The 26,221-nt window shown below is 29.9% G+C and overlaps 1 protein-coding gene across 2 annotated transcripts in view; it reads right to left on the bottom strand.

The window, feature by feature from the left end:
• Positions 1–3,154: 3,154 nt before the first annotated feature.
• Positions 3,155–26,221, bottom strand: part of LOC142329454 (uncharacterized) — a 144,002-nt gene continuing 120,935 nt past the window's right edge. Inside the window, exons 2-4 of one of the 2 annotated variants that reach the window (XM_075374103.1) lie at positions 11,114–11,213; positions 9,281–9,479; positions 3,155–5,295 (exon numbers count right to left, since the gene is read on the bottom strand). In XM_075374103.1, the coding sequence (XP_075230218.1) occupies positions 4,099–5,295; positions 9,281–9,479; positions 11,114–11,157 (1,440 nt within the window). In that variant the 5' untranslated portion in view covers positions 11,158–11,213 and the 3' untranslated portion in view covers positions 3,155–4,098. The remainder of the gene's footprint in view (positions 5,296–9,280; positions 9,480–11,113; positions 11,214–26,221) is intronic. The other variant, XM_075374102.1, reaches the window with a different exon arrangement.

Here is a 26,221-nt window from a genome sequence, read left to right as displayed (position 1 = left end):
AAAATAAGATTAACATTTTAAAGACATAATAATATTACAATTAAAATAAGATCAGGAATTAACAAAATTAAAAATAAATAAATATTAAAAATTCTTTGAGGCGCTTAACAACAGCCGGAACTCATTACAATAATCTACCTAGACATCTAACTAATGGGAAAAAGTGAAGAGATAATTAAAGAAATTATTTCTATACATAGGTATTATGTACCTTTAGTCATACTCAGGCACATATTTACACAGCTTTTGTAGACCCTCATCAAAAAACTCTACTGCTAGTTTATTCAGCCTCATCCATGACAATATGAATAGACTGAATAGAACTGAACAGAATAGACTGAAAAATGAAATCTGAAAGATTAAGAATATTCAAATAACTGATTTTATTTTTAACCAATTTATTTATTTTTATCAGAAGTCAATTTTGGAATAGCTCTTGCCTACTGTATAGCTTTTTAAAATCTATGAAGCAATATAGTTCTTTCAGAGTTAAACCAAACTATCATAATAGTTAATGGACTTCTTAATATTTTTTATTCATCTTTTTTAAGTTAGAAATGGTACTCAGAGAAACTGATGAAGAAGGTCATTAAAAAGGGAGATTATTGCAGCATCACTGTCCTACAAAAATGAGACCAAAGGAAAAGAAAATTAAATTATGTAGAACTCAGCATGAGATTTTCATTGCTAAACATAGAAACCCCAGATAAATGATACAGATGGAAGTACTGTACTTGAGTTCACAAAAATTCACATTGAATTTTCAGTGAATATAATAAGAAATTTATACATGTTTTTAGGAGTAGTTGTATTCTATGTATGAGTGTTTTAAGTGTATACATATATGTGGTTGTAAACAAATGCACTGTCTTAAGAATAGATTAATAAATAAATTAACAAAGGAAGCTAATAAATTTGAAACAAATTTTATTAAACAAATAACAATAAAATATAACTATTTACAGTGGTAGCGCAAATTAATATTTTATAATATATATATATATTTTATAAGCATCAACATATAAAATATAATTGAAACAAATATTTTTAATACACTATTTATGTTATAATTCTTGTTTGTTTTGAACATTTTTTTTTCTTCTTTCTTTTAACAGCTAATATCTAATTTACAAAGTAATTTTACACTTCTATAGTGCTAACTAGTTATTGTTAATATACGTAGGTTATGTACAAATAAAGCTACCATTTATTAAAAATTTTACTTAGCTTATAAAACATAAATATATGTATATATGAAGTACAAGTATATTGATAAATGTTATATTTTATGTACTTTATTAACATACATTAGGTTTAATATTTTGTACAATATTAACCCAGTGCCATACGTTTAATAGATGTTGATGTTTTGCTTACATATATCTCTATATGCTAATGAGCATCTATAATGGTAACCAAATAATTAAGCCTGAAAACTTTAATTTATTTTGTCAGAAAGCTGTCATCTCGACCAATTTTAAATTAAAATTGCTCACCAAAATTTAAAAAAAATATTTTTACATCATTCTACAATTTTAATTAGAAATCTTTCAAATTTTTATATAGAAATTGCTAGTTGTTATGTGCTTTAATTTTTATGATATAAAATAAAATTTTTTTTTCCTGTATATGGACCCCTTATAGCCTATTTAACAATACAAAATAATAATTATGATTGGTAAAGTATTACCAGGATCTTCCCCTAATATCTGTCTGAATTTTATTCCTGGATGCATTATGTATCATTATAAAGTACAAGCCAATAACAAAGTTATTTCTTGTAATTTTACATGTTCGTATCAATTCCTGTTTGTGGTGGTTGGTCAGTAATAAAATTGAATCATCACTATTGAATTTTGTTTTAAATTAATAATTGATCAAAACTAATTAGTACCACTTGTTTTAAAATAACTAAAAACTCCCTCTCTCCCCCAACTCCCACTCCCACAACTCCCACTCCCACAACTCCCACTCCCACAACTCCCACTCCCACAACTCCCTCTTCCCCTTCATCACCATCGCCCTCTCTTCCTTTCTAACCCCCATCTCCCTTTCTCTCTCCCTTTCTCTCCCCCATCTCCCTTTCTCTTCCCCATCTCCCTTTCTCTCTCCCTTTCTCTCCCCCATCTCCCTTTCTCTCTCCCTTTCTCTCTCCCTTTCTCTCTCCCTTTCTCTCTCCCTTTCTCTTCCCCATCACCCTTTCTCTCTCCCCCCATCTCCCTTTCTCTCTCCCCCATCTCCCTTTCTCTCTCCCCCATCTCCCTTTCTCTCTCCCCCATCTCCCTTTCTCTCTCCCCCATCTCCCTTTCTCTCCCCCATCTCCCTTTCTCTCTCCCATCTCCCTTTCTCTCTCCCCCGTCTCCCTTTCTCTCTCCCCCATCTCCCTTTCTCTCTCCCCCATCTCCCTTTCTCTCTCCCCCATCACCCTTTCTCTCTCCCCCATCTCCCTTTCTCTCTCCCCCATCTCCCTTTCTCTCTCCCCCATCCCCTTTCTCTCTCCCCCATCTCCCTTTCTCTCTCCCCATCTCCCTTTCTCTCCCCCATCTCCATTTTTCTCTCCCTTTCTCTCCCCCATCTCCCTTTTACTCTCTCTCACACCCTCTCCCCCTCCCCGTCACCCATCTCATTCATTAAAAGCATGACTAAATAACTACTTTGAAACTATAGTTAGATGTATAAACAAAATATTTTTAATAAAAATATTTTTTTCATTTATGAAATGAAAATTTATCTCCTGTTCATTAGTACAGCAAGAGTGTTACCAAAAGTCGAAACCAACATAACATCCTTCCCAAATCTAAAAATATAGTAATATATAAATAGATAAAATAAATATAATAAAATATAAATAGATTTATTTTAAAAGATTTTATTTAAAATATTTATTCTAAATTCTCCGTATAGACAAATTTTGTCTGTACTACTATTGCCACTTACATTCTTTCTTTTTAATGTTAATTCTTTTGTGTATCAAGGAAACCATGATTTATTATAGTAAAATTAAACTTACCTGGACAAAATTTGAATTATTTGGCTCATAATACATTTTGCCCTTTCTTTTCTTAAGCATTATTTCTAATTAGTTATAGGCTGAATAAAAATGTTGCATTCAATTTTCAGGGTATAATATATAATATATATATATATATATATATATATATATATATATTTATATATTAGATGTAACTATATTTAAATGAGCAGCTGTCTAAGGAGTGAATTGGTTTAATTTTTAAATGTAGATTCAATGTTCAAAATTTTTTTGAGTCTTGATAATAAAAATTGCAATCTATCAAAAAAAATTTATGAGAAGGTTTAAATAAAAAGACCAGCAATATTTTTTACATGAGGTTTCTCAAGAAATCTCATGTAAAAAAAAATACATATAGTCTTTTATACAAATCAATCAATCTTTTTTATGTTCTCAAGAACAATTTTTTCTATGCTCAATCCAGTTTATGAAAATATCATTTTATGTCAGACGTAAAGAGAATATTGTTAGAGGAGTCAAAATTTATTGAGAAATTTCAAATCTTGGAACAAACAAGTGACAACTTAATTTTTGGAGAAAACTGAGAGCTGATCCTGAATCTGAACTCAAAAAATTTAAATTGCACGTAAAAATATTAATATAAACTATTTTCATGCTTCCAAAAAAAATAAAAAAAGTAAACAGTAAAAAAAAAAAAAAATTTTCCTTACTCAAATTAAAGCATATACTTAAAGATATCCAGAAATAAAGATAATCAGTTATCTATTTTTCTGTTGTCTAGATGGTTATCAGGATAATTTCTGATCTCAAAATATTGTAGAATGTTACAGTTTAACTAAAATGATACATGTATAATTATAAAGTAATAACTGAAATGAATATTGTATATATATGCAAAAATAAATGACAAAATAAATTACAAAACTTAAAAATAATGACTGAAATGAAGAGTAATTAGTGCTAATATTGAGTTCAGTATCATATTTTTAACGAAAATCTTATTCATAAATAATAAAATTATAACTAGTCTTATTTTTAAATTATTGATTACTTTGGTATGAATGTTTATACAAAAAATATTATTATTTATAAATTTATGACAATGTTCAGCAATTCTGTGCTGTTTCAACTTTAGAATTATTTACAATATTTTTATTAGTATTGTTATTTTTAGAATGAATCATAATTAAACTATCATCTTCATCGCTGATATTATCTTTAGCCGATTGTTGTAACATATCGTATATTGCAGTTTCAAATTCTTGTAAAGAATCTGTAATAGATGAATGTCTGCTACTCCTAGTAGAATTTAATTGTTCTTCTTTATTAATATCTAATTTATTACATCCATTTTTACTATTATCTTTTCTTATTTCAGTTTTTATATCTTTATCAGATTTTACATCCCTCTTATTATTGGATGAATCATTTAAATTAACACTTGAAAAAATTAAGTTTCTATTATTATATAAACTTTCTTGGCTAGATGTTTGCGAACTATGTAATTTCTCTAAAGTGTCTGATAAATGTTTAGGGGTAACAATTAATTTTGGAATATTTTCATGTTTATTTGACATTGCAGTAATATCTTCGGGTACAATATCATCAGATACAATATCATTTTTAACATTTTTTATGTTACTATGATGTTCTTCAGAAAAAGATTTTTCATTATCATTTAATTGTGTTTTTTCAATTATAACTTCTGAAATCTTTTCAAGTAACAATTTATTTTCTACATTTTCACTTGAATTATTTTTTAGTGTACAACCATTTATTGTAATCTGATGATTTATTTCTGTATTTGGTTCAGCCTCAATTAAAATACTTTGCAACCATTTTGTTTTCATTGCATCTTGCCATTTTTTTATTGATTCTGTTTCATTTTGATCTTGTGTTAAATTTAATTTATTGTCCTTATGATTTTTATCAATATCTTTTTGTAAATTTTCTGATAATTCTTCAGATTCATCAGAAGTTTTTTGTAAATTTTCTGTTTCCACTTTTATTACATTAGAAACCATACTAATTTCTTCAATATTTGTATTTGATGGAACTCTCTCATCATTCACAAGAAAAGTATCATTTGTTTGTTTATTTGTATTTAAATACTCATTATAATTTTCACTAGTATTTACTTTCTTTGTTTCATCACTAAAAGTTACTGAACTTTCTTCCTTTTTTAAAAAATATACATCACTTACTGGAAGTGAATCAAACTCTGTTTGTACTTCTGAACAAGTATTTATTGTTATTTCTTCCGTAATACTAGCCATTGGCATTTTTGTTTCAGTTCCCTTGCTCTGAAACAAAAAATAAATAAAATAGTAAATATAGTTCAATAAGTTCTATACCTCAAATATAGTTCTATACACCTAGATATATAGTTTGATTCTCAAAAATCTTATTATTAGTTAAGGCCAGGCATTTCATGTAAGGCATTCTCTAGTTGATTTATAGCCCAGTTCCTTTCTCTTTTAGAATAAACAAATTATAATATATCTTCAAACTATTATTACTAATTTGCCAGTACACTGACCTAGACAATAAAGGATATTTTTCTGTCCTTTCCATTCAGAAGAAATATAAATTGGATTATTCTTTAAATATTATTTTAGGCAACTTTTTTGTGGTTTCAATTTCTAAACACACGAAATGCTTTCAGAAAATGTTTTCACAAATATTGTCCAGCTTCTTCATCAGAGCTGTTGCAGATAATCCTTTCCTTTAATTCACCTTTCTTGAAAAGGGTTATAAAACCCATTTAGTATGTAATTATTTTAATATAATTGAGTTTATTGAATTTTATTCATTTAATGTATATGTGTGATAAATTTCATATTGTTCATATGTGCTAAATTCATGCCTTTTATATACCCATACCTTTTCTTTATTAAAATTCTAATTTACTTCTACCCATTAAAAAATAAATCTAATCTATTTTTTTTTTAATATAACTGTAATTATAATTGAACCAACCTATAGATATCGGTTATATTTAACAAAGATCTATAACATTTAGTGAATATTATTTAAATCACTCATCATTAATGGCATAATGCATAGAGTCTTTTACATGAATGAATGAAAAAACTTAATTTCATAAATTAAAAATATTACCATACTAAAATATATTTTGCAAGTATAAGTACAGTAAAAACAGTATAATCACTTCAAAAATTGAGGATTTCAGATGTACTGAAAACTTTAGTAAGGGATGAATGATTTTGACATTTAATGACACAAGTGTAATATTGAGTTGGGTGGTAACATTGTTTGTTTGCTACAGATTTAAGGTAAACACTAATGTTCACTGTATAAGTCCTAAAGGTACTGTTAATTATAATTGTTTTTAAAATATAAAGGAATTTCAGAAAAACCATAGTTATTCTATGTAGTTGGATAAAATTGAATGGCAGAAAAATTTTACAATGAAGTTGAAAAAAAAAATTTATATACGCGCGCGCGCATAAGAGTGACATTAGAAAAAAGTAAGAGAAAAAATATATAAATTAAAACTAAGCTTTAATTAAATATTGGTATTTAAATATGGTATAAATGATATAACAATCAAATAAGTCATACTAATCAGTAATTACAATTAAAGAATGATTTCAAATTTATGGAAGATATATTTTTAAAAATTTAGTGGTTGACATTTATCAATACTGATGCATACATGAATATTGCAGACATATTTATTTTATGATGAAAATGATTGGCGTAGCTGATATTACCAAGAATGATATTTGATATAAATACATAAATGTTATAAAAATGGCATATACTGACAACTATAAAAAATATTGGTTGTAAAAATTACATATTTACTTTCAGTAAATAACAAAAATACATTTTTATGTACTTACTCTTAGTATAATTTTTTGAGAAATAAAAAACAAGACAAAAAAAAAATTTCTATAAAATAACTTATTTTTACAATGACAAGTTGTTAGAGAACTTTTATCTCCAGAATTTTTTGATGAGTACCCATATGGAGTAGTATTCCTCACATGGTATTTTAACTAGTATATAATAAAATGACGATGTAGATAATAGGTGCTTTATTACATTTGTAGTATAGTTTACATCTGTTGCGTAATATTTATTAAATGATGATTTTGTTTACACCCTCATACATATTAGAGCTTCTGTTTAATCTGAGCTTAGCAGGTGGAGGCTAAGCTGGGTTTTGTTTGAGCCAGATTGTCTGTTTCTCTTTCTCCCCTTCTTGTATAGAGTTATGAAATACTTCATTGTCATTAATTTCCTTATAATAATTATATACCAAAAAACAACTTAATTACAATTAAATTCCTAACATAGATATTTTTTTAAACCTAAAATTGGCTCTTGACTAGCTAATGTGGCGTCTTCCTGTGAATTTCAGTAGCTTTGTTAGTTATTACTAGACTGTTAAATTATAACAACTTAGGAAGCTTTTTAGTTGTATAATCCAAAATGTCCACTTTATACATGGTATACTCCTATATTATTATTTAATATTTTGTAACATTAATAGACTAAACTAGTACAACTTATGAATATTTTTCAATTTTAGGATAAAATGTATGCAGTATCAAGTTAAAATAATGTATTAAACAAAAAGTCATTAAGTTTTTCTTTTATTCACTTAACTGGTATGATGCAATTTCCCACTCCTTTCTATTAATTCATTCTATTTATATTACTTTTAAAAATTGAAATTAATATTGGTTATATTATTTCACCCAAATTGATATTTTTACACCTTCAATAATTTGATTTACTCATTTAAATGATTAACTTCTTAGCCATTTAACCAAACCAAATTTTAATAAATGTAACACTTGTATCTTGTCATGTTGTTTTCTGTTGCAATTGTGACCATGTTTGGTGAGTCATTGGCTGCATTCTCAGTAGTAGGTATCTAAGTTTTGAAGAGCTTATACTTAATAAATTTGTTGGTTTGTTGTTTTTATACCTCTTTAAATAATACCAATCATATTGACAAAAACATACTAAAGGTTTCTTTAATTATTACAATAACAATTCTTATTAAATTGCGTCTAATTTATTTTTAAATAACCACATTTTACACTCCTTTATGCATTTTTGGCTTTCCAATAGAATAGTAGATAATAGTCTGTACTTAATACCATAAAAATATATATATTTACAAGATATACATACACTTTATACATATTTTTACAATATATACTTACAATGTTAAATGCTATTTTTTTTTAAATGCCTTTTAATTCTAAACTCCTTTGAATTCTAAACTCTATGTTTGATGTTAAGAGTTTTACTTTCTACATGAAATCTATCCTTGTTTGTATTAATAAGCTTCTGATATCTTTTTGTACAGAGTATGTTCTGCTTATTTATAACATCTAAATAAAACATTTGTCATTACTTTTTTGTTACACTTCATTAACATTATTAATACATATTTATAAACTGAATTTCTCTGCTTCACGATTCACTTTAAAAGCTAACCTGTTGTAATACTCTTGTCTTGAAAGTTACACATACAAATTATGTTTGATATTTTCATTTGGTGCTAACTGAATTGAGTTATTTACAAATTAATTACATGGCATTAAAAGTTATATCACTCTAGACAAAAACACAATTGATGATAAAATATTGTATAAATACTGGTGAGAACTAACAAATGGAGTCACCTGATACATTACTGCACTAACGCAATCACACACACAGAGTAAAATCTCACTGCGAATAAAAGCTAGAGTAGCTCTTACGCTGAACACAGGATAGAAGTGAAATCATACCGTTTAGTAATTCTACTAATTTATTTTTTGTTACAGCTAGAGGTACGAAGCCATAAATAATACAATCAGTAAATCTTTATTTTTTTTCTTATTCTCCTTTAATTCTTAGTCTTCACACATTCCTTCAATTTTCAGGAAAAAGCATTACAAGGAAAAATATTCAAGGCAGATTCTAATAAAAGTCTACACTTATGGTTAATATTCAGTCTTGGCAATGAATGACACTGGAAAAAATAAATTTTGTCCTTTTATGTAACCATAACACTTTTTTTAATTAAAAGGCTACATCAATAAAAAATAAAAAATTGTTCGGTTACCACATTATTCTGCATCTATAACAAAATATTTTCTTTCTACTCTAAAGTCTGGTTATTTTATAGTTCTACATTAATTAGATTTTTTTTTTCAATAAACAAAATTTTACTAGTAAAAAATGAATATTGAAATTAATTAAAAAAGAAAAAAGTTTTAGAAGAATAAAATCATGTTAAATGATAGAAAAGGAACTTACATTTATTACAATTGGATTACAAACAGAAGGTAATGATGTTGATGTTCTAAGAGGAGAAGTTTTTACTTCTTGTTGACATAGTATTTCTTCTGAACGAGATATTTCCTGGAAACATTTTCTCTTCTTTCTTGGTGGAGGGATAGGATGAGCTATAGGAGAGCTTATATCAGGCCTTTTCCCTTGTGATAAGACTGTGCTCCTATAAAACAAAAATGTTTGCTTTATTTTTTTTTTAATTCATGTTTGAATTTTAATTTTAATTCATGTTATAGTTATTTTACATTTTTTCTTAATTTTCATATGTAATCTACCAATATTAAATTAAACAATCAGGAAAAATAATTTTAAAAAACCAAAATAATATTTAATTTACAAGAAATATAGTATATAAATGTTAAGAGTACTGAAGTGTAAAATTCTTGTCAAATTTAAAGACAAAAGCAACTGTAAGTTATCAGCTGTTGAACTTTAATTGGCCTTATAGTCTTAACTGAGGCATTAGAATCTTAAAATTAAAAAAAAAAATACATAAAGATTAAATTTCAGAAGCTGTTAACAAAGAGGTAAAAGTAAATTTTAATCTACAATTTATATCTCTAGTATACTTGACATGATTCATTACAGTTTGCAAATTGGAAAAATATATTATAAATGCAATCTACATCAATGTGTTTTATCAACACATAACTTGAAAACTGTCTAACTAATAATATTTTTGATTTTTATGAATTCATCAGAGATGGTAAAACAATATATTCTTTAGTTAAAATGGAGTAACCCAAATAATCACCTTAATAACTGATAATTCAACTACCTTTAAAAATAAAACTTTGCATACATATCTTCCTTGACCAAAAATTATTAATATTTGGATCCTTCAGTAATATTTGTATCAATTAGCAATAATATATTTGTATTAAGATAGAAACAAAATTACAATTGTACAGGTTAACTTAGTTATCTTGAAAATCTGTTTTGTTGACATTTTATTTATTCTTTCTGCATTTGTGTTGATGTATTTCATTTGATCAAATAAGCAGTTTTTTCTTTCCAGTTTTGTTTTTATCTTTTTACCATCTTAGTTTTATATATGTATTCATGTATAATATATACATACAATTTAGTTCCGTTCTGTTTAACTTTGTTTTAATTCATGAATTAGATAACAATATTATTAACTATTATGAGCAGAATTGTATTGAACTTGTGCTTCTTTCAAATATCTATGAAATTCTAACTCCAGTTTGCACTAGTCCACTTACTTCCACACTTAATTCATAGGAATGATGCTAGATAGAACACTGAGAAACTTCTCTCATAGATTGACTCATAATTACCAGAATAGAATTGTTTTACTCTTTATAAATGCTACACAGTTCAATAGTTACATGGCAAATTTATATCTGTTGATTAAATTTGTACAAATTGTACGGGAACATATTGTGCTGTTTGCTGGTACAGATGAGAGATTTTGCAGGGTTTCTGCTACTAATTAAATGTAAATTTGTTAAATGTATATTCAAGTTTTTTTATTAGTTTATTATTTGTTTATAAATAATTTTTTAAACGCAATTACTTTTTGGAGCTGATGTTTTAAAATTCTTGTAGGTTATTTATTACTTCAAATCTTGAAAATTAGGGCCTTAAAATAGTTTGTTTCAAGAATCACATTAACAGTAAAAAAATATATATTTCCTTAAATATAACCTAATAAAATTTTAAACTAAATATATAGCAAACATATTTTTATGTAATGTCTTTTCTTTTTTAATTTAACTAAAGATTAAATTTTTAATCATGATGAAGTAAGATAGCAAAAACAAATAATATTACTCTTCTTCTTTTTTGATGGGCTCCACATCTCCCCTTTCAGCCATCCCAACCTCCTTGAAGAAACCCTAACTAATAGGGAAGCTGAGTGATCCATTCTAATCTGAAGAAAGTACATAGAACAGTAAAAGAAAATCTTGGTGTATGCACTAGTCTTAAAGTATGGGAATGTTAAAATATTAAATTGAATATAAATATACGAAACTACAATAATATAAACCACAAAAGTCTTGGTAATGCGGCAAACGAAATTACAAAAATACTATAACAGTAATGTGTAAGTAACAAAAAATAGCCAAATAAAAAATGTAATTAACAATACAAAAAAAATAACATTAGCATAACAAGGCACTAATAAGAAAACCTACTCAAATAAACTCATTATATTGCAGCAACTTAACATGAAAAACATTGACTACCCAACCATACTCGTTTAGCCTGCTAATTCACCTAGCTAAAGGTGTCATCCTGCTATTGTTATATCATTTAAACACCCACCAGAGCGAGTAAAAGGAACATGTATGGTTATATTTTTCAAATCACACCCAATAACCCCTCTTAACTGCTTTATGGCCAAAGACAAGCTCTTGAAGAGTGCGCCTGACCTTGAGCGACTGCATTTTCCAAAACAGCGCTCATCCTTGTATCGTTCAATAAATGAATATCTTTCAATGAGATATTTCAATGGAGACATAGCATATAGAATAGTAGCTTCTGCATTACTTATATACTACTACACATATAGTCCCTAGCAAAATGCCAGATGATAGCACAATATTCAAGAATAAATCTAACCATAGTTACATAAGTGCAAGATGGTATTTGCATACTGGAAATGCCGCCTGACTCAAAGAAGCAAACCAAGATTCCTTCTAGACTTGGAGACTATTCTACTTACATGCTCACTGAAAATTAACTTTGAATCCCCTTGTAAAAGTAAAGCCCTTGTATAGAGTGCTGACCAATCCTGTAAGTATATTTCATCACAAAGGTATTCCTAGAATAAGTTGCAAGAGCTATATTTCCAAAATTAAGTGACATTCTGTTATCAACTGACCATTTATGAATTATATGAATATCAGATTGCAAAACCCACAATCAAAATAGTTGTTAACTCTAGCCATAGTTTTAAGGTTGTCAGCATACAATAATGCCTTAGAAGAAATATCTAATCCAATATCATCCATAAACAGAATAAAAAACAAAGGGCCAAGATACTCCAGAAACAGTCTTAAACTCACCAAAGACCCTACCGAGCACGTCTCTACAGAACTCACGCGAATAAGTCTGTCCGTAATATAGCTCCGCAACCACTTCAGCATTGCTGCACTAACACCAAATAAACTTCTGGAATACCAAACATTAACATATCATTAAGATTAGTCGTAGTGCATTTACCTTCACAGAAACCATACTTGTAAGGGTGGAACATCTTTCCTACCATTGTATATGTCTGTAAACTGTTCTCACAAACATGTTAGCAACAACATTAATGACTGAAATTGGATGATAATTATCAACGTAATGAAGATCACCTTTCTTTGTCATAGATGAAACAAGTGCACTTCCAACTGGATGGAAAATTCCAGACTGCAGACTAAAATTATACACCCAGGATAAAACTGGGGCAACAAGATTAGAGATGCCTTTACTGATAAAATAATGGCACTCCGTCAATACCAGCTACAAAACGGGGATGCAGAGATTTTATGTCCAACTCAACCTCCTCAACAGTTAAAACCGGAAAGTCGATAGTTACATAATCAATCATCCCAAAATCAATCTTTCAAACGTTCTGTACACAAGGTTTGTAGACAACTGAAAATGACTACAAATTCTTCACATAATTCCGAAGCATCAACAACTGTCCGATTTTCAATTTGTGGACAAACTCCACCAGAATGTTTTAGTGCTGACTTCTCGTAACGAAATAAGTTCTCTGGCTTCAACATAAGGTCATTTTCAGCCACCAGGCCTTTCTTAAAATATCAGCTCTGTAGAGTTTAGCCTTAGTAGATCATAATGCTGGTTTTCTTAGATTTATATGAAAAACTGCTTTTATTACAAGACATTTGATCAGGCTAAAAGAATAAACCAACTCTGAAACCTTTTAGATCTTGGTCTACATAAAGGAATTTCTATGTATAGATAAAAGGAATGTCATTAAAAACAGATGGCCATGTTAACATTGGGTGATTAACAAACATCTTTCCAGTCAATTCCATTTGTAGACTGATGTAAACCAAGACAGTCACTGTTACTGTAATTTATGAATTTACAGGTACCATTATGGAATACTAAATCACTGACAGGAACATTACTAGAAACTACATCATGCAGCATGACAAGAAGTACAAGATGGTCAGTCCTAATAACATCAACTACACCACTGAGAGGTCATCCATAAAATTAAATAAAATATTGACCTTTACATAAAAGTGAGCGTTGCTACTAACAGTTCTATTTTCCCATTAAATAATGCGGCATTGAAATCTCCAATAATAATAACATAGTAAGCACAAATGTCTAGTTTTACTAGCCAGTCTTATCAATATAATCATACATAATCTTAAACCTAGTATCAGGACTAAAATAATGATTCCCAAGAAAATATTGACCCCGCAGTGCAACTGTATTTTAACCCACACTCATTCCATTGAAGCTTTCAGAGTTAGTTTGTCTGAAGGGAGCAATAGAAGAGCAATTAGAATGGGATAAATGGACAAATGGGACAAATTAGAATTTGTCTTTAGGGAGCAATAGAATGGCAAGTACCAACCCACCACCATACTTCTTGCCCGATTTAAGGGAATCATGATCAGTGCTGAAAACGTTTAAAAAGTCTGGAAATTTTCAAAATTTAGGGAGGTGTGATTAAAAGCTGATTCGTTAACACCGATAATATCATAAGGACTTGCAGCAGCAGACAGAAAAAGAAAATCAGAAGCTTTCGTATGAAGACCAATAACATTCTGATTAACTTAAATTATTTTTCTTCCCATCACAATGCTGAAATAATTCACCTTCAATGCCATAATTCACCTTCACCTCCATGAACTTATTACAACCAGGAACAAACCTCTGTTCAGATTTCAACTGACCATAAAAAGGGAGTACCAAAATACCTGAAGGTCAAGTTTCAGAAGATATTACTTTACCTCAGGAATCGCAAGATGAAAAAACTATAACCATCTTTTTTAGTCTTTAACTTGGTGCAGTCAACATCAATACCAATTGCATTCCTAACTAAATCGACAGTAATATTGGCAGTAGTAGACTGTTCAAACCGAGTAACAAATATAGCCTTAATTTTAGCCCTGACAAGATTGATTTTACTGATACCAGTACCTACAATAATCTTGAACTGGACCATTCAAACTCTTTTTAACCTTTCTTTTAGGCCCTACGAGATTCCAAATTCCCATTCTCCACTGAGACTGAATTGAAATTTTCATCCATAACTGGAGGGACAAGATCAACCTCAATGGGACAAACCCTAGGGTCATTCTTTTTATTAATCTTATCTGCCCACTTTGCAACTCTGATCAGTATTCAGTTCCCCCGTCATTGACATTTCTAACACTTTGGACACCAAAAATGGATCAAAAGAAGAGGAAACAGAGGAACCAGAAGCTGCAGAAAAAGAGTTACTACCACCAATAGGTGTGCTACCATTGATACAATTCAACTATCAATAGGTATGTTGTCATTCTTAGGAATTCTACGGTAACTATCGCAAACATTTACTAACACCATCCAGCATGTAGATGTCAAATTAATGCCTAGATGAACACAATCAGGATGAAGTATTCTAACACAGTCCTTTATACGTTAGATGCTTCTGTTTCCCAAAGAAGGGCTTGCCGCATTTACCACTTTCACGAATAATTTTGGTTGGAACCCTCACGTCAATACTACAGAAATAAAACACAGAACCTAAACTAAAGTTAAATTAAAAGCTATGTCAAAAGATAAAATTTTCTTGTGTCGTCAGTTTAACTGTTTAGAAACAAAAAAGAAGAAAACTCAACATTTATCAAAGGTGACATAAAAGTATCGCCTCCCCCTGATCTGCCAGAAGATCGACAAAGAGTTTGATCCTGTTTGGGCAAATAGATGGTAAAAATGACCAATGATAAAAAGATGGAATTTCAGAAAAAGTAATGGGATGAAAAGGTCATATTCACAGAAACGTTGGTCCTTAGCTGGCCTGGCAAAAGCTGATCGGCTAGTCCAACCAGCGAAAATCCCAGTCCGTTGACTGGCCCCGATCGGCAGAGTTAGCAAACTGGAAAATCCCAGACTAAGAGCACAGCTCAAAAGGAGGTGGACACACTAACAAGCAGATGGAAAAAGACCTATGAAAACCGAGAGGAAACGTCTGAAAAAAAAGGTAATAACTGAAATATTATTCATTGCTTCTCGGAAAAACACTGCAAGTGTACGGGGCCAGAAGCCGAGAAAACTATAATAATAGTTATCATTATCAATAATAAATAATCATCATCAATAATTATTATTAAATTATTAAAAAACATTCTAATCGGTTTAAGGACCCTTCTTTTTTCTTTAGTCGGTTTAATAGAGTAAGTTAGAGTTAGACCTATTTTTAAAATGTAAAGTACGCACCCAGATTAAAAAAAACCCTCGGAATAAACTAAACTACGTTTCATGTAATATCCTCAGTTTAATTACTTAATTTTTAGAAACTAGAGAAGATCAAATATATCCATCTACATGCTGAAATTGCACCAAAAACCCATTAGGATATATAAAACTCTTTTTATATTGATTTTATTGAAATTAAAATCATTCCTTTATATTATTAAAACAATCTTCGTTATGTATGTGACTATATATGAAATATCATTATTCGTATATTCAAGGCGAGTCTTATTGAAATTCTTTATTTATCTGACAGAAAATTAAATAATAATAATCTCGTAGTAATTATAAAAGTGGAGAAAATGGGAAGTTATTTCACAACAAACTTATCGATTTAGCAGAAATAATATTAACGCTTTTATTTCCTTTTAAATATTTCAAAATAAATAATTAATGACAATGTTTTTTATTATTTATATACTCGCGCTGTGTTTGTTCGTATGTGCGGTATAAGAACACATTCTAAAAAAAAATGTATTAATGTTAAAAAACAGAGTACTTTAAATATTAAACTACATCATCATACCAGTCGAAAGACAAGAATCAATAATGACGCATATTTTACGTGAGAGATGTTTTAATAAAAATTGTTAAGTTCTTTAAATGTTTAAAATAAATTTGAATAAAAGTGTTATATGCACTAAGTTAATGCTAAATTTTCTCCTTCAAAATAAGTTTTTGAATGTGGCCGGGATGGGCGAAGATAACGACAAATATTAAATTAATGTGTATTTAAAAATAGATTTCGTCACACACAAAATACTGTAATATTAATTCTATTATATTAATAATAGAATATTTATTTATAAAACGTAGGGAAAATAAGATGTGTTAGTAACATTTAAATATTTTCATTAATCCTAATAATAAATATTTTGTAAGGGATTAAAATATAATTATTCATAACGTAGATCATATTAAGAATACTATTTATGCGTTTTCATACGTAACAAAATAATATTACTCTAGAAATTACTAAAAAATCTGTAGAAAATCTTGATCAGAGCAGAATCATATAATAAAAAATTAAATTATTAAAAAGAGAAATGGTTGTAGTCGTTGACATTATCTTTACACATTGGATTGATAAATTAATAATTTTAAAATTAATAACTTTAATTAATAAATAATTCGTGATTAAAAAAAAAACCATAATTATCCGCATACGCCCCGCCACCGCTTAAAAACCATTGGCTACTTTTAAGATTGAGAAAGAAAATTAACAAAAAAAGTTAACATGCTTTTCTTCAAAAAAAAAAAACAAAATAATTCGTAATATAAAGTTTAAAAAAAATTAATAAAACTTTGTTCTTTTAAAAAAAATAGTTTTAAAACAAAATTTTAATTACAAACAAAACAGTTTATCAATTTATATTAAAAAGTAAAAAAAGATATGTTTTCAAGAAAATTATTTTTTTACTTTATTTTTGTACTTTTTTTTAAAGAAACAGATGTTTAGATTTGTTCTTTCTCTTTCATTAATCTTAAAAAGTATCCTGCGGAGGGGCTTATATGGATAATTACGGTAATTATTTTTTATTTTTTAATCGCGATTTATTTATTGGTTAAGGAAGTTATTCATTTTAAAATTATTAATTACGTAGTACTGATAATATAAAAACTTCGTATCATTGCTCAAGTTTACACGAGTATTCAGGAATACACATTTTTTAGAGCTTTTCCGTAAGTTGAGGTAGTGCAATCTAAAAGCGCATTCACATTCTGAAACCTGAAGCTCGTTCATTATAGATATGCATACTTTAAACAGCTTACAAAATATGTTTCATCGCGACGGATTTGTAGAATTGCTTTAATTAAGCTATTGTAGAGTTATCTCTGAAGGCTCTGCTTTTGATATATACTTGGCGATGTAATAAGCTATTGACTCGTTCAATCCACACAACTGAATTCCATATTGTCTTGACACAACTTTAGATGTGTTCGATTGTAGTTGTTAAACCAGAGATAGTTTCGATACCCACAGGTGGGTAAATATGTACATTGCATTTATTTGGCATTTCTTTACTATCTCATGTAAAGAACATGGTTTACTACCTTATGTAATTCATCAACGTTTTGTAGCATTTAACACGTATAAATTTCATCGAGTTTTAATACTTAACCTATACCATTAATCTATATGAATAATCTATACCACCGTTAGGTATTGCTTCAGAAGAGGTGAATGATTTGTAGCGTGTGTGAAAAATGGCATGCCTTACGGGGATTCGAACCTGGAATCTCCGGTTGAAAGGCCGAGACGCTACCACTCGCGCCACGGAGGCCGGCAAAATCTATACCATTAGACTAAACTTAAGTACTATTAGAAATGTGATGTTAAGATTAAACATTAACGTTTTATTAACACAATAAACGTGTTTATTGTTGATGGAATTTAATTACTTACTCTTTGTATTTGAGTTAAACAAGATTTTCTGTTAGTGTGTAATGTAGTGTTAAGGGTTTAATTTTATATCATATATTTGTATGTGAACGACTGTAAGATTCCTTCGGAAAAATTTTTAAATGTCCAAAATCAATTTTGTTTAAAAGAGTCTTGTGCATAACTTGCGAAAGCGCGTATCGCTGAAGTGATTTTGATCGATTAGATAATGATTTTATATTAGTGATTCCCTAGTGGTTTGTCCAGAACATCAGGACATAAACGTAACCTCCATCGTCGACTAAATTATTATCTAATTCAGCTTTCTAGCTACTAAAAGCATACATGAAACTTAAGAAGCAACAAAAATATGAAAAAACCGTCCAAAAATTGGAGTAGTTAAAAGTCGACTGTGCTTTCCTCAGGAAACTAAAAAATGAATTAAGAGAGAAAAATTATTAACTAAAATAAATGATTCAAGCCGTGAAAAATAAACATTTATCAGTAATTAAAAATCATTCATCAGATATAAACCATTTACTTCCATTGAAAAAATAACGTGTTTTTTTTAAAAGAACGATTAGGGAAAACAAAAATGGACTGGACCCACAGCTAAGTATACCTCAGCCCAGGGGAGTGTCCTTAACGGGCTTTCCCACTCACCAGCTGTACGTCTGACAAGGCAGGTTGGCCCGCTGGTTGGATCTTTTATACAGTGGAAGCCTCTAACCCTCAGCGAGGAGACTCCGGATCCAGCAATGCTGCAACCTTTATCCCCCCGCTGTAGGCCGGGACTCGGTCTGTCTGCGCCTTATGCCTCAAATGAGGGGTCCCCAAGAGAATCCCCACCGGTACTCTGGTCTTAACTCCTCCTTATTGGATGTTGGGTTCTGAAGATGGTCACCACAACAGGGAATTGTCACAGCAGTACACGTCAGCTCACAGTTGAGACTATCCAACGCCTCCCGCTAGAAGCTTCTTCTCTACTCCTCATCTTTAGAGCGAAGCACCGTCCGGGAAAAGTTGCTGAACGCATCCCAACGGGTTGCAGAAGCAACTATGCAAGTCAGTAAAGATACAGGTGCCAAGCCGGTAATCCCTGCACAAATCCTATGTTCCTTCCTTTCAGGGCACTGAAACAAGGTGTGGTCGACAATGTCGTGCTCTGTGTCACGCCTCCTAATGCGGTGTAGATACCTTCCAAAGTTCCCATGGCCTGTGAACATTTGTGTAGTGTAGTAGTTGAGGTCACCAAACTTTCGTAAACATCACAGTTGCAGGTCCGGTATCAGGATCCTCGTCCAGGCTGCCGTCTCCCCAGTCAGCCATCTATCTTCCCAAACATTAACATTATCCCGAACCAAGTCAGTCAATATTCCAGCATATCTGTAAATATAATTCAGTATATTCCTTAACCAGTAGATCAATGGGTGGGGCACCAGACAATGATCATGTGCCTGGCATAATTTAATCTAATCCTCATTGACAGAAAAAATATGATTAAAAAACTATTTCTCTCATTACTACGTTTGCCAATAAATTTCCCATATCATTAAATATTACGCAGACCTTTTAAATTGAGTCTAAATTTCACCATAACGAATCAAAAAATCAATATATGCAATTGACTAGTGAAACAAGAAATAAGAATATTGTTCTTAAACGGAAAACAGAGCAGCATATCAGAAAAGTAATAAAAATCAAACTGTATAATAAACCAATAGATAACTTAACAACTTTTAGACAAGAAATGGATGTAAACTATATAAATTTGCTGTATGAAATGTTATTTTTTTCTATACGAATATTTTATAAGTTTTAGTGTATTGATTTAATTTTTTTCCTTGTACGAAATAAAGGAAATATTGTGATCGCGAATAATTTCGGTTTTCAGATTTCAATGGAAATATCCATTCTGACCACCCCTGAATCCATTTTTACTAGTTTCGACGTGACATCTGTACATACGTATGTATCTCGCGTAACTTAGAAACGATTAGCCGTAGAATGTTGAAATTTTGGATTTAGGACTGTTGTAACATCTAGTTGTGCACATCCCCTTTTGATTGCAGTCGACTGAGTTAAAAGTGTTCTTAATTGCAGTAATAAGCCCTCATTGAGAGCTTTACAACGATATATAACCATAACTGGTACTTATTTTCATTGTTTCCAGAGTTATAGCCAAATAAAATTTTAATTAATGAAATATTTAGATCTTTGGAGAAGGCACATCGGTTCGAATCAGAATTCATCTCCTTTTCTTTTTTAATATAAGTATATTGATTTTATATGTTTTACGGTGAAAAATAATTTAATAACAAAAAAAAAGAAAAAATATCAGAAGTTTTTAATGAAATAAAATTTTAAGTACTTTTCATTAAAAAAAAAGAGTAAATATAGTTTAATAGGCGTACAAGGAACTTATGTGTTGTCCACATCAGATTATTTTGTTTTTTATATTGTATTTTTCAATTCTATGTACAGATAACATGTTTACATCTGTAGGAAGAATTGTACTTTAAATATATACAATTTTTCACTTGATATAATAAATAAATAAAGTTTTTGTTGGTTTAAGTCTGTATTTTAGAGATGGTAGAACATCTACGTTTAGTGTGCGAGTGTACGTTGCAGGTTTGTAGAATCATTTCAAACATTTTCCGAGCAAACAGTCCCACTTCCTGCTGGCTTTAGTTCACATTTCCGGCATGCAACAAACGTAACAGAGCGGTACTACTGGACCGCTAAGCTACTATTCACATCTCAATTGAAATCCGGGGAGATTTAACTCGTAACTTTCGGAATAAATGACTTAAAATAAAGATTTTTTTGTACATTTAAAAAAATACAAGACTGCTTAATAATCTATTTCTTTTCAAAATATTTTAATAAAAATTTATTATAAACGAGATTCATAACTTTTTTACTAAATATTAATTTATTTTATTAAGAGTAAGCTCTACATGCCTACATAACATCTTACGTATTAAAAATAAATGTATGTGGTCAACTCAGTTTTATAACCTGAACACATGCAAGTAGAATTAATTTTTAACTCGAACGTTTTAGAAATTTAATACGTAATTATGTATAAATTAGATATATAATTCTATATTTCTTTATCAGATGATCACATGAATGTTAAAAAGCCTCTGTTTTAATTCGAATAATTATTTTAACAATATATTTATTCAACTTTAAAAAGTTTCTACATTATAAATTTATCAAGTAACTCCAAAAATGGCAGTACGAAGAATTATGAATATTTTTTTTTTTTACTGATGAATTAATTCACGACAGGAACTTACGAAGAAGCTTGTACGTAGGAATATGAAAATGGCAATTTGTAGTGCATGCAAAATACCATGGATGACTGGGATTCGAACCCGTGACCTTTGGATGAAAGGTAGAGACGCTATCACTCTGTTAACGTGTAATCGGCGGAGTGGCATTTTAATGTTTATTACTTTTTACAGCAAACATTTAAAATTAAATACAATTTTCTATAAAATTAAGTAAAACAAAAAAATCCCTTTCGGCACGCCGGAGGGCGGAGATAGATTTCACTGGTGCTAAGTAGAAGATAAAAAATATTTCCACCTTAAAGTTAAGAAAAATTCAAATTTACTAAATACGATAATGGTTTCATGTGAAAAAGGTTTCACATGTTTAGCATACGACAAGCCCCATCTTCTTACAATTCTAGTAACATTTTGGTCCGATTTTGCCCATTAACTAACTCAACCGAGAATTTGAGTCATTATATTTTATGTATCAATTTGAAAGTGATTGGCGCAAAATTACGGCAGTTATCGTTTCAAAAGAAAGTGAAATATATATATGTAAAAATCTATATAAACGTTTGAACTGACTGTGGTTTTGGGGTCGGGGGATGTGATACGCGAAGATATATCGAAATTTTCTGGAAGTCGAATCATGGTAGCAATTCCAATAGGTAGTTTTTTTAGGAAATCTACCTTAAAATGACTTAAAATTTAACCGCATTAAACAAATATTTTTAATATTTTTTTTCTTCAACCATTTGACTGGTTTGATGCAGCTCTCCAAGATTCCCTATCTAGTGCTAGTCGTTTCATTTCAGTATACCCTCTACATCCTACATCCCTAACAATTTGTTTTACATATTCCAAACGTGGCCTGCCTACACAATTTTTTCCTTCTACCTGTCCTTCCAATATTAAAGCGATTATTCCAGGATGCCTTAGTATGTGGCCATAAGTCTGTCTCTTCTTTTAACTATATTTTTTCCAAATGCTTCTTTCTTCATCTATTTGCCGCAATACCTCTTCATTTGTCACTTTATCCACCCATCTGATTTTTAACATTCTCCTATAGCACCACATTTCAAAAGCTTCTAATCTTTTCTTCTCAGATACTCCGATCGTCCAAGTTTCACTTCCATATAAAGCGACACTCCAAACATACACTTTCAAAAATCTTTTCCTGACATTTAAATTAATTTTTGATGTAAACAAATTATATTTCTTACTGAAGGCTCGTTTAGCTTGTGGTATTTGGCATTTTATATCGCTCCTGTTTGTCCATCTTTAGTAATTCTACTTCCCAAGTAACAAAATTCTCTTACCTCCATAATCTTATCTCCTCCTATTTTCACATTCAGTGGTCCATCTTTGTTATTTCTACTACATTTCATTACTTTTGTTTTGTTCTTGTTTATTTTCATGCGATAGTTCTTGCGTAGGACTTCATCTATGCCGTTCATTGTTTCTTCTAAATCCTTTTTACTCTCGGCTAGAATTACTATATCATCAGCAAATCGTAGCATCTTTATCTTTTCACCTTGTACTGTTACTCCGAATCTAAATTGTTCTTTAACATCATTAACTGCTAGTTCCATGTAAAGATTAAAACGTAACGGAGATAGGGAACATCCTTGTCGGACTCCCTTTCTTATTACGGCTTCTTTCTTATGTTATTCAATTGTTACTTAAAATTCTTCAAATTAAAATTAGACAATTTTAATTTGTCTAAATTTAATTTAGACAAATTTAAATCAAACACCTACTATATATTTACTCCTTATTTTGTGTCAAACTTCAAAAGATCAAAATTTAAGTAATTAAAAAATATTTTTAAAAAATGGCTGTGGTTATTAAAGAGTTAGGTTTTATTAAGTTTATTTTATTTTTCTGTTTTTACTACAAAACTTTACCTATATAAAACAAGGCGATGCAAGAAATACAAAGGCAAGAAATTGGTGTCTTGATAAAAATAAGAAAAGGAATGGAGGAAAACGACGTAAAGATAGTGCTACAGAATATAAGTTAAAGTTCTTTAAACAATCCTATTAATAATTACCACAAAAAATCTAAAAATATCTTTTGAAAATTGAAAAAGCCATTCTTCTGATATTTTTCCAACTGTCAAATGTACAGCCACATTTCCAGACATTATAAAGAAAGGTCAAATGTATACTTGATGATTAGCCCACGTACGGGGCGTTATCAACACTGAGCATTGGCTTGATGAGCTGCTCAAAAAAAGAAGGAATAAATCGACTGGATACAAAAATTCTAAAAGCATAAAGGGACTTTCCGATCATTTGATAATCTAAATACATATATTATTTGAAAAAGTTTTAGATGTAAATTTATCAAGAAAATTAACATAAATGATTGAACAGCGCGTTCTAAGTGAATCAGTTAGTAAGTTATGTTCTGTGACAGATAGTTGGGTATCTTCAAAAGGTGGCACTCGTTTCACTTATAAAACACTACATTTATTTTTCGCATTTCATTTCTCAAAACTGAACGATTCATCCTGGAGATATTAGCGCTTTTACGTAAAGTGTTGCCTCATTTATCGTAGACGATTGGCCAGTTGTTTAACTAGCTAAATATATCATAAAATAGACTTCTTTCAACGCTTAAAATCTACTTTTTCATTAGAAATTTCATTAAAATATTCCCTTAATATTTCATTAAAATATAAATTATATTCTCATTCTAAAAGTTACTGCAATCGGCTAAAAATATTGTCTGAATCCAAGCTCTAAGTGGAAAAACTAAAGGGGGTGAGGTAAGAATTATTTTAGGTGCCGTAACTAAAATGGTTTTAGATGAATTGCTTTTAACAGGCTTAGGTGTATAGAAGGGGTGTGATTCAGAAAACGTATGGCATAATACTAGTACGTACGATCTTTTTCTTCTATTGTTGTACGTACCGAAAATAAAAAGTATTTTTCGGCTCTTTATTGACAAAAATCTGTATATCTGTTTTTTAATTATTTTGGTCAAGCTATTTTAATTTTCGTCGATGTCATAGCTTTTTGACTGAAATAGAGACCATAGTACCTGACAGTTTTATAGCTATTAAGACATTTACTAAATAAACGGGCTGTAACTATCGCCAGACAATAAGTAAAATGCTTACATAATAACCATATTGTTACGGGGAGTAGTAGAATCTCACCCTTTCATTTGGAAGATGTCGTATTTGAATCCCGAATAGATATAGCATTATTTTTATACGGTATGAGATATTTTCACCACATATTCCCTCGCACGAGCTTTAGGATTAAAGGTGGCACTCGTTTCACTTATAAAACACTACATTTATTTTTCGCATTTCATTTCTCAAAACTGAACGATTCATCCTGGAGATATTAGCGCTTTTACGTAAAGTGTTGCCTCATTTATCGTAGACGATTGGCCAGTTGTTTAACTAGCTAAATATATCATAAAATAGACTTCTTTCAACGCTTAAAATCTACTTTTTCATTAGAAATTTCATTAAAATATTCCCTTAATATTTCATTAAAATATAAATTATATTCTCATTCTAAAAGTTACTGCAATCGGCTAAAAATATTGTCTGAATCCAAGCTCTAAGTGGAAAAACTAAAGGGGGTGAGGTAAGAATTATTTTAGGTGCCGTAACTAAAATGGTTTTAGATGAATTGCTTTTAACAGGCTTAGGTGTATAGAAGGGGTGTGATTCAGAAAACGTATGGCATAATACTAGTACGTACGATCTTTTTCTTCTATTGTTGTACGTACCGAAAATAAAAAGTATTTTTCGGCTCTTTATTGACAAAAATCTGTATATCTGTTTTTTAATTATTTTGGTCAAGCTATTTTAATTTTCGTCGATGTCATAGCTTTTTGACTGAAATAGAGACCATAGTACCTGACAGTTTTATAGCTATTAAGACATTTACTAAATAAACGGGCTGTAACTATCGCCAGACAATAAGTAAAATGCTTACATAATAACCATATTGTTACGGGGAGTAGTAGAATCTCACCCTTTCATTTGGAAGATGTCGTATTTGAATCCCGAATAGATATAGCATTATTTTTATACGGTATGAGATATTTTCACCACATATTCCCTCGCACGAGCTTTAGGATTATGTGATGAATTAATCATTTACAAAAAATAAAAATAAAAGGTATAGACCACGTGACCCACCGGGTTGGTTTGTGGTGAACGCGTCTTCCCAAATCAGCTGATTTGGAGGTCGAGAGTTCCAGCGGTCAAGTCTTAGTAAAGGCAGTTTCTTATATACGAATTTTAATATTAGATTGTGGATAACTGTGTTCTTTGGTGGTTGGATTTCAATTAACCACACATCTCAGGAATGGTCGAACTGAGACTGAACAAGACTACACTTTATTTACACATATATATCATCCTCAATAATCCTCTTTGGTGGTTGGATTTCAATTAACCACACATCTCAGGAATGGTCGAACTGAGACTGAACAAGACTACACTTCATTTACACATATATATCATCCTCAATCATCCTCTGAAGTAATACATAAACTGTAATTCCCGGAGGCTAAACAGGAAAAAAAAGGAAAAAAGGGACAGACCACATATGACTTAAATCTAATAAAATATATCGTTTATCTTTTATTCAATTTTAAGCAAATTATTTTTACATTTGAAAAAAATAATCCAACTACCAAGTTTTAATTATTTAAAATGAACATAATGTAGAATATTTTAAAACCTATAGTAAAGGCTTTATTATCTTTTGTTTGTTAATTAGAACTCAACTGTAAAAAATAATC

Source organism: Lycorma delicatula, chromosome 8 (genome assembly GCF_047948215.1).
Source record: "Lycorma delicatula isolate Av1 chromosome 8, ASM4794821v1, whole genome shotgun sequence".
Classification (NCBI taxonomy): Eukaryota; Metazoa; Arthropoda; class Insecta; order Hemiptera; family Fulgoridae; genus Lycorma; species Lycorma delicatula.
This window is presented reverse-complemented; position numbering and strand designations above follow the sequence as displayed.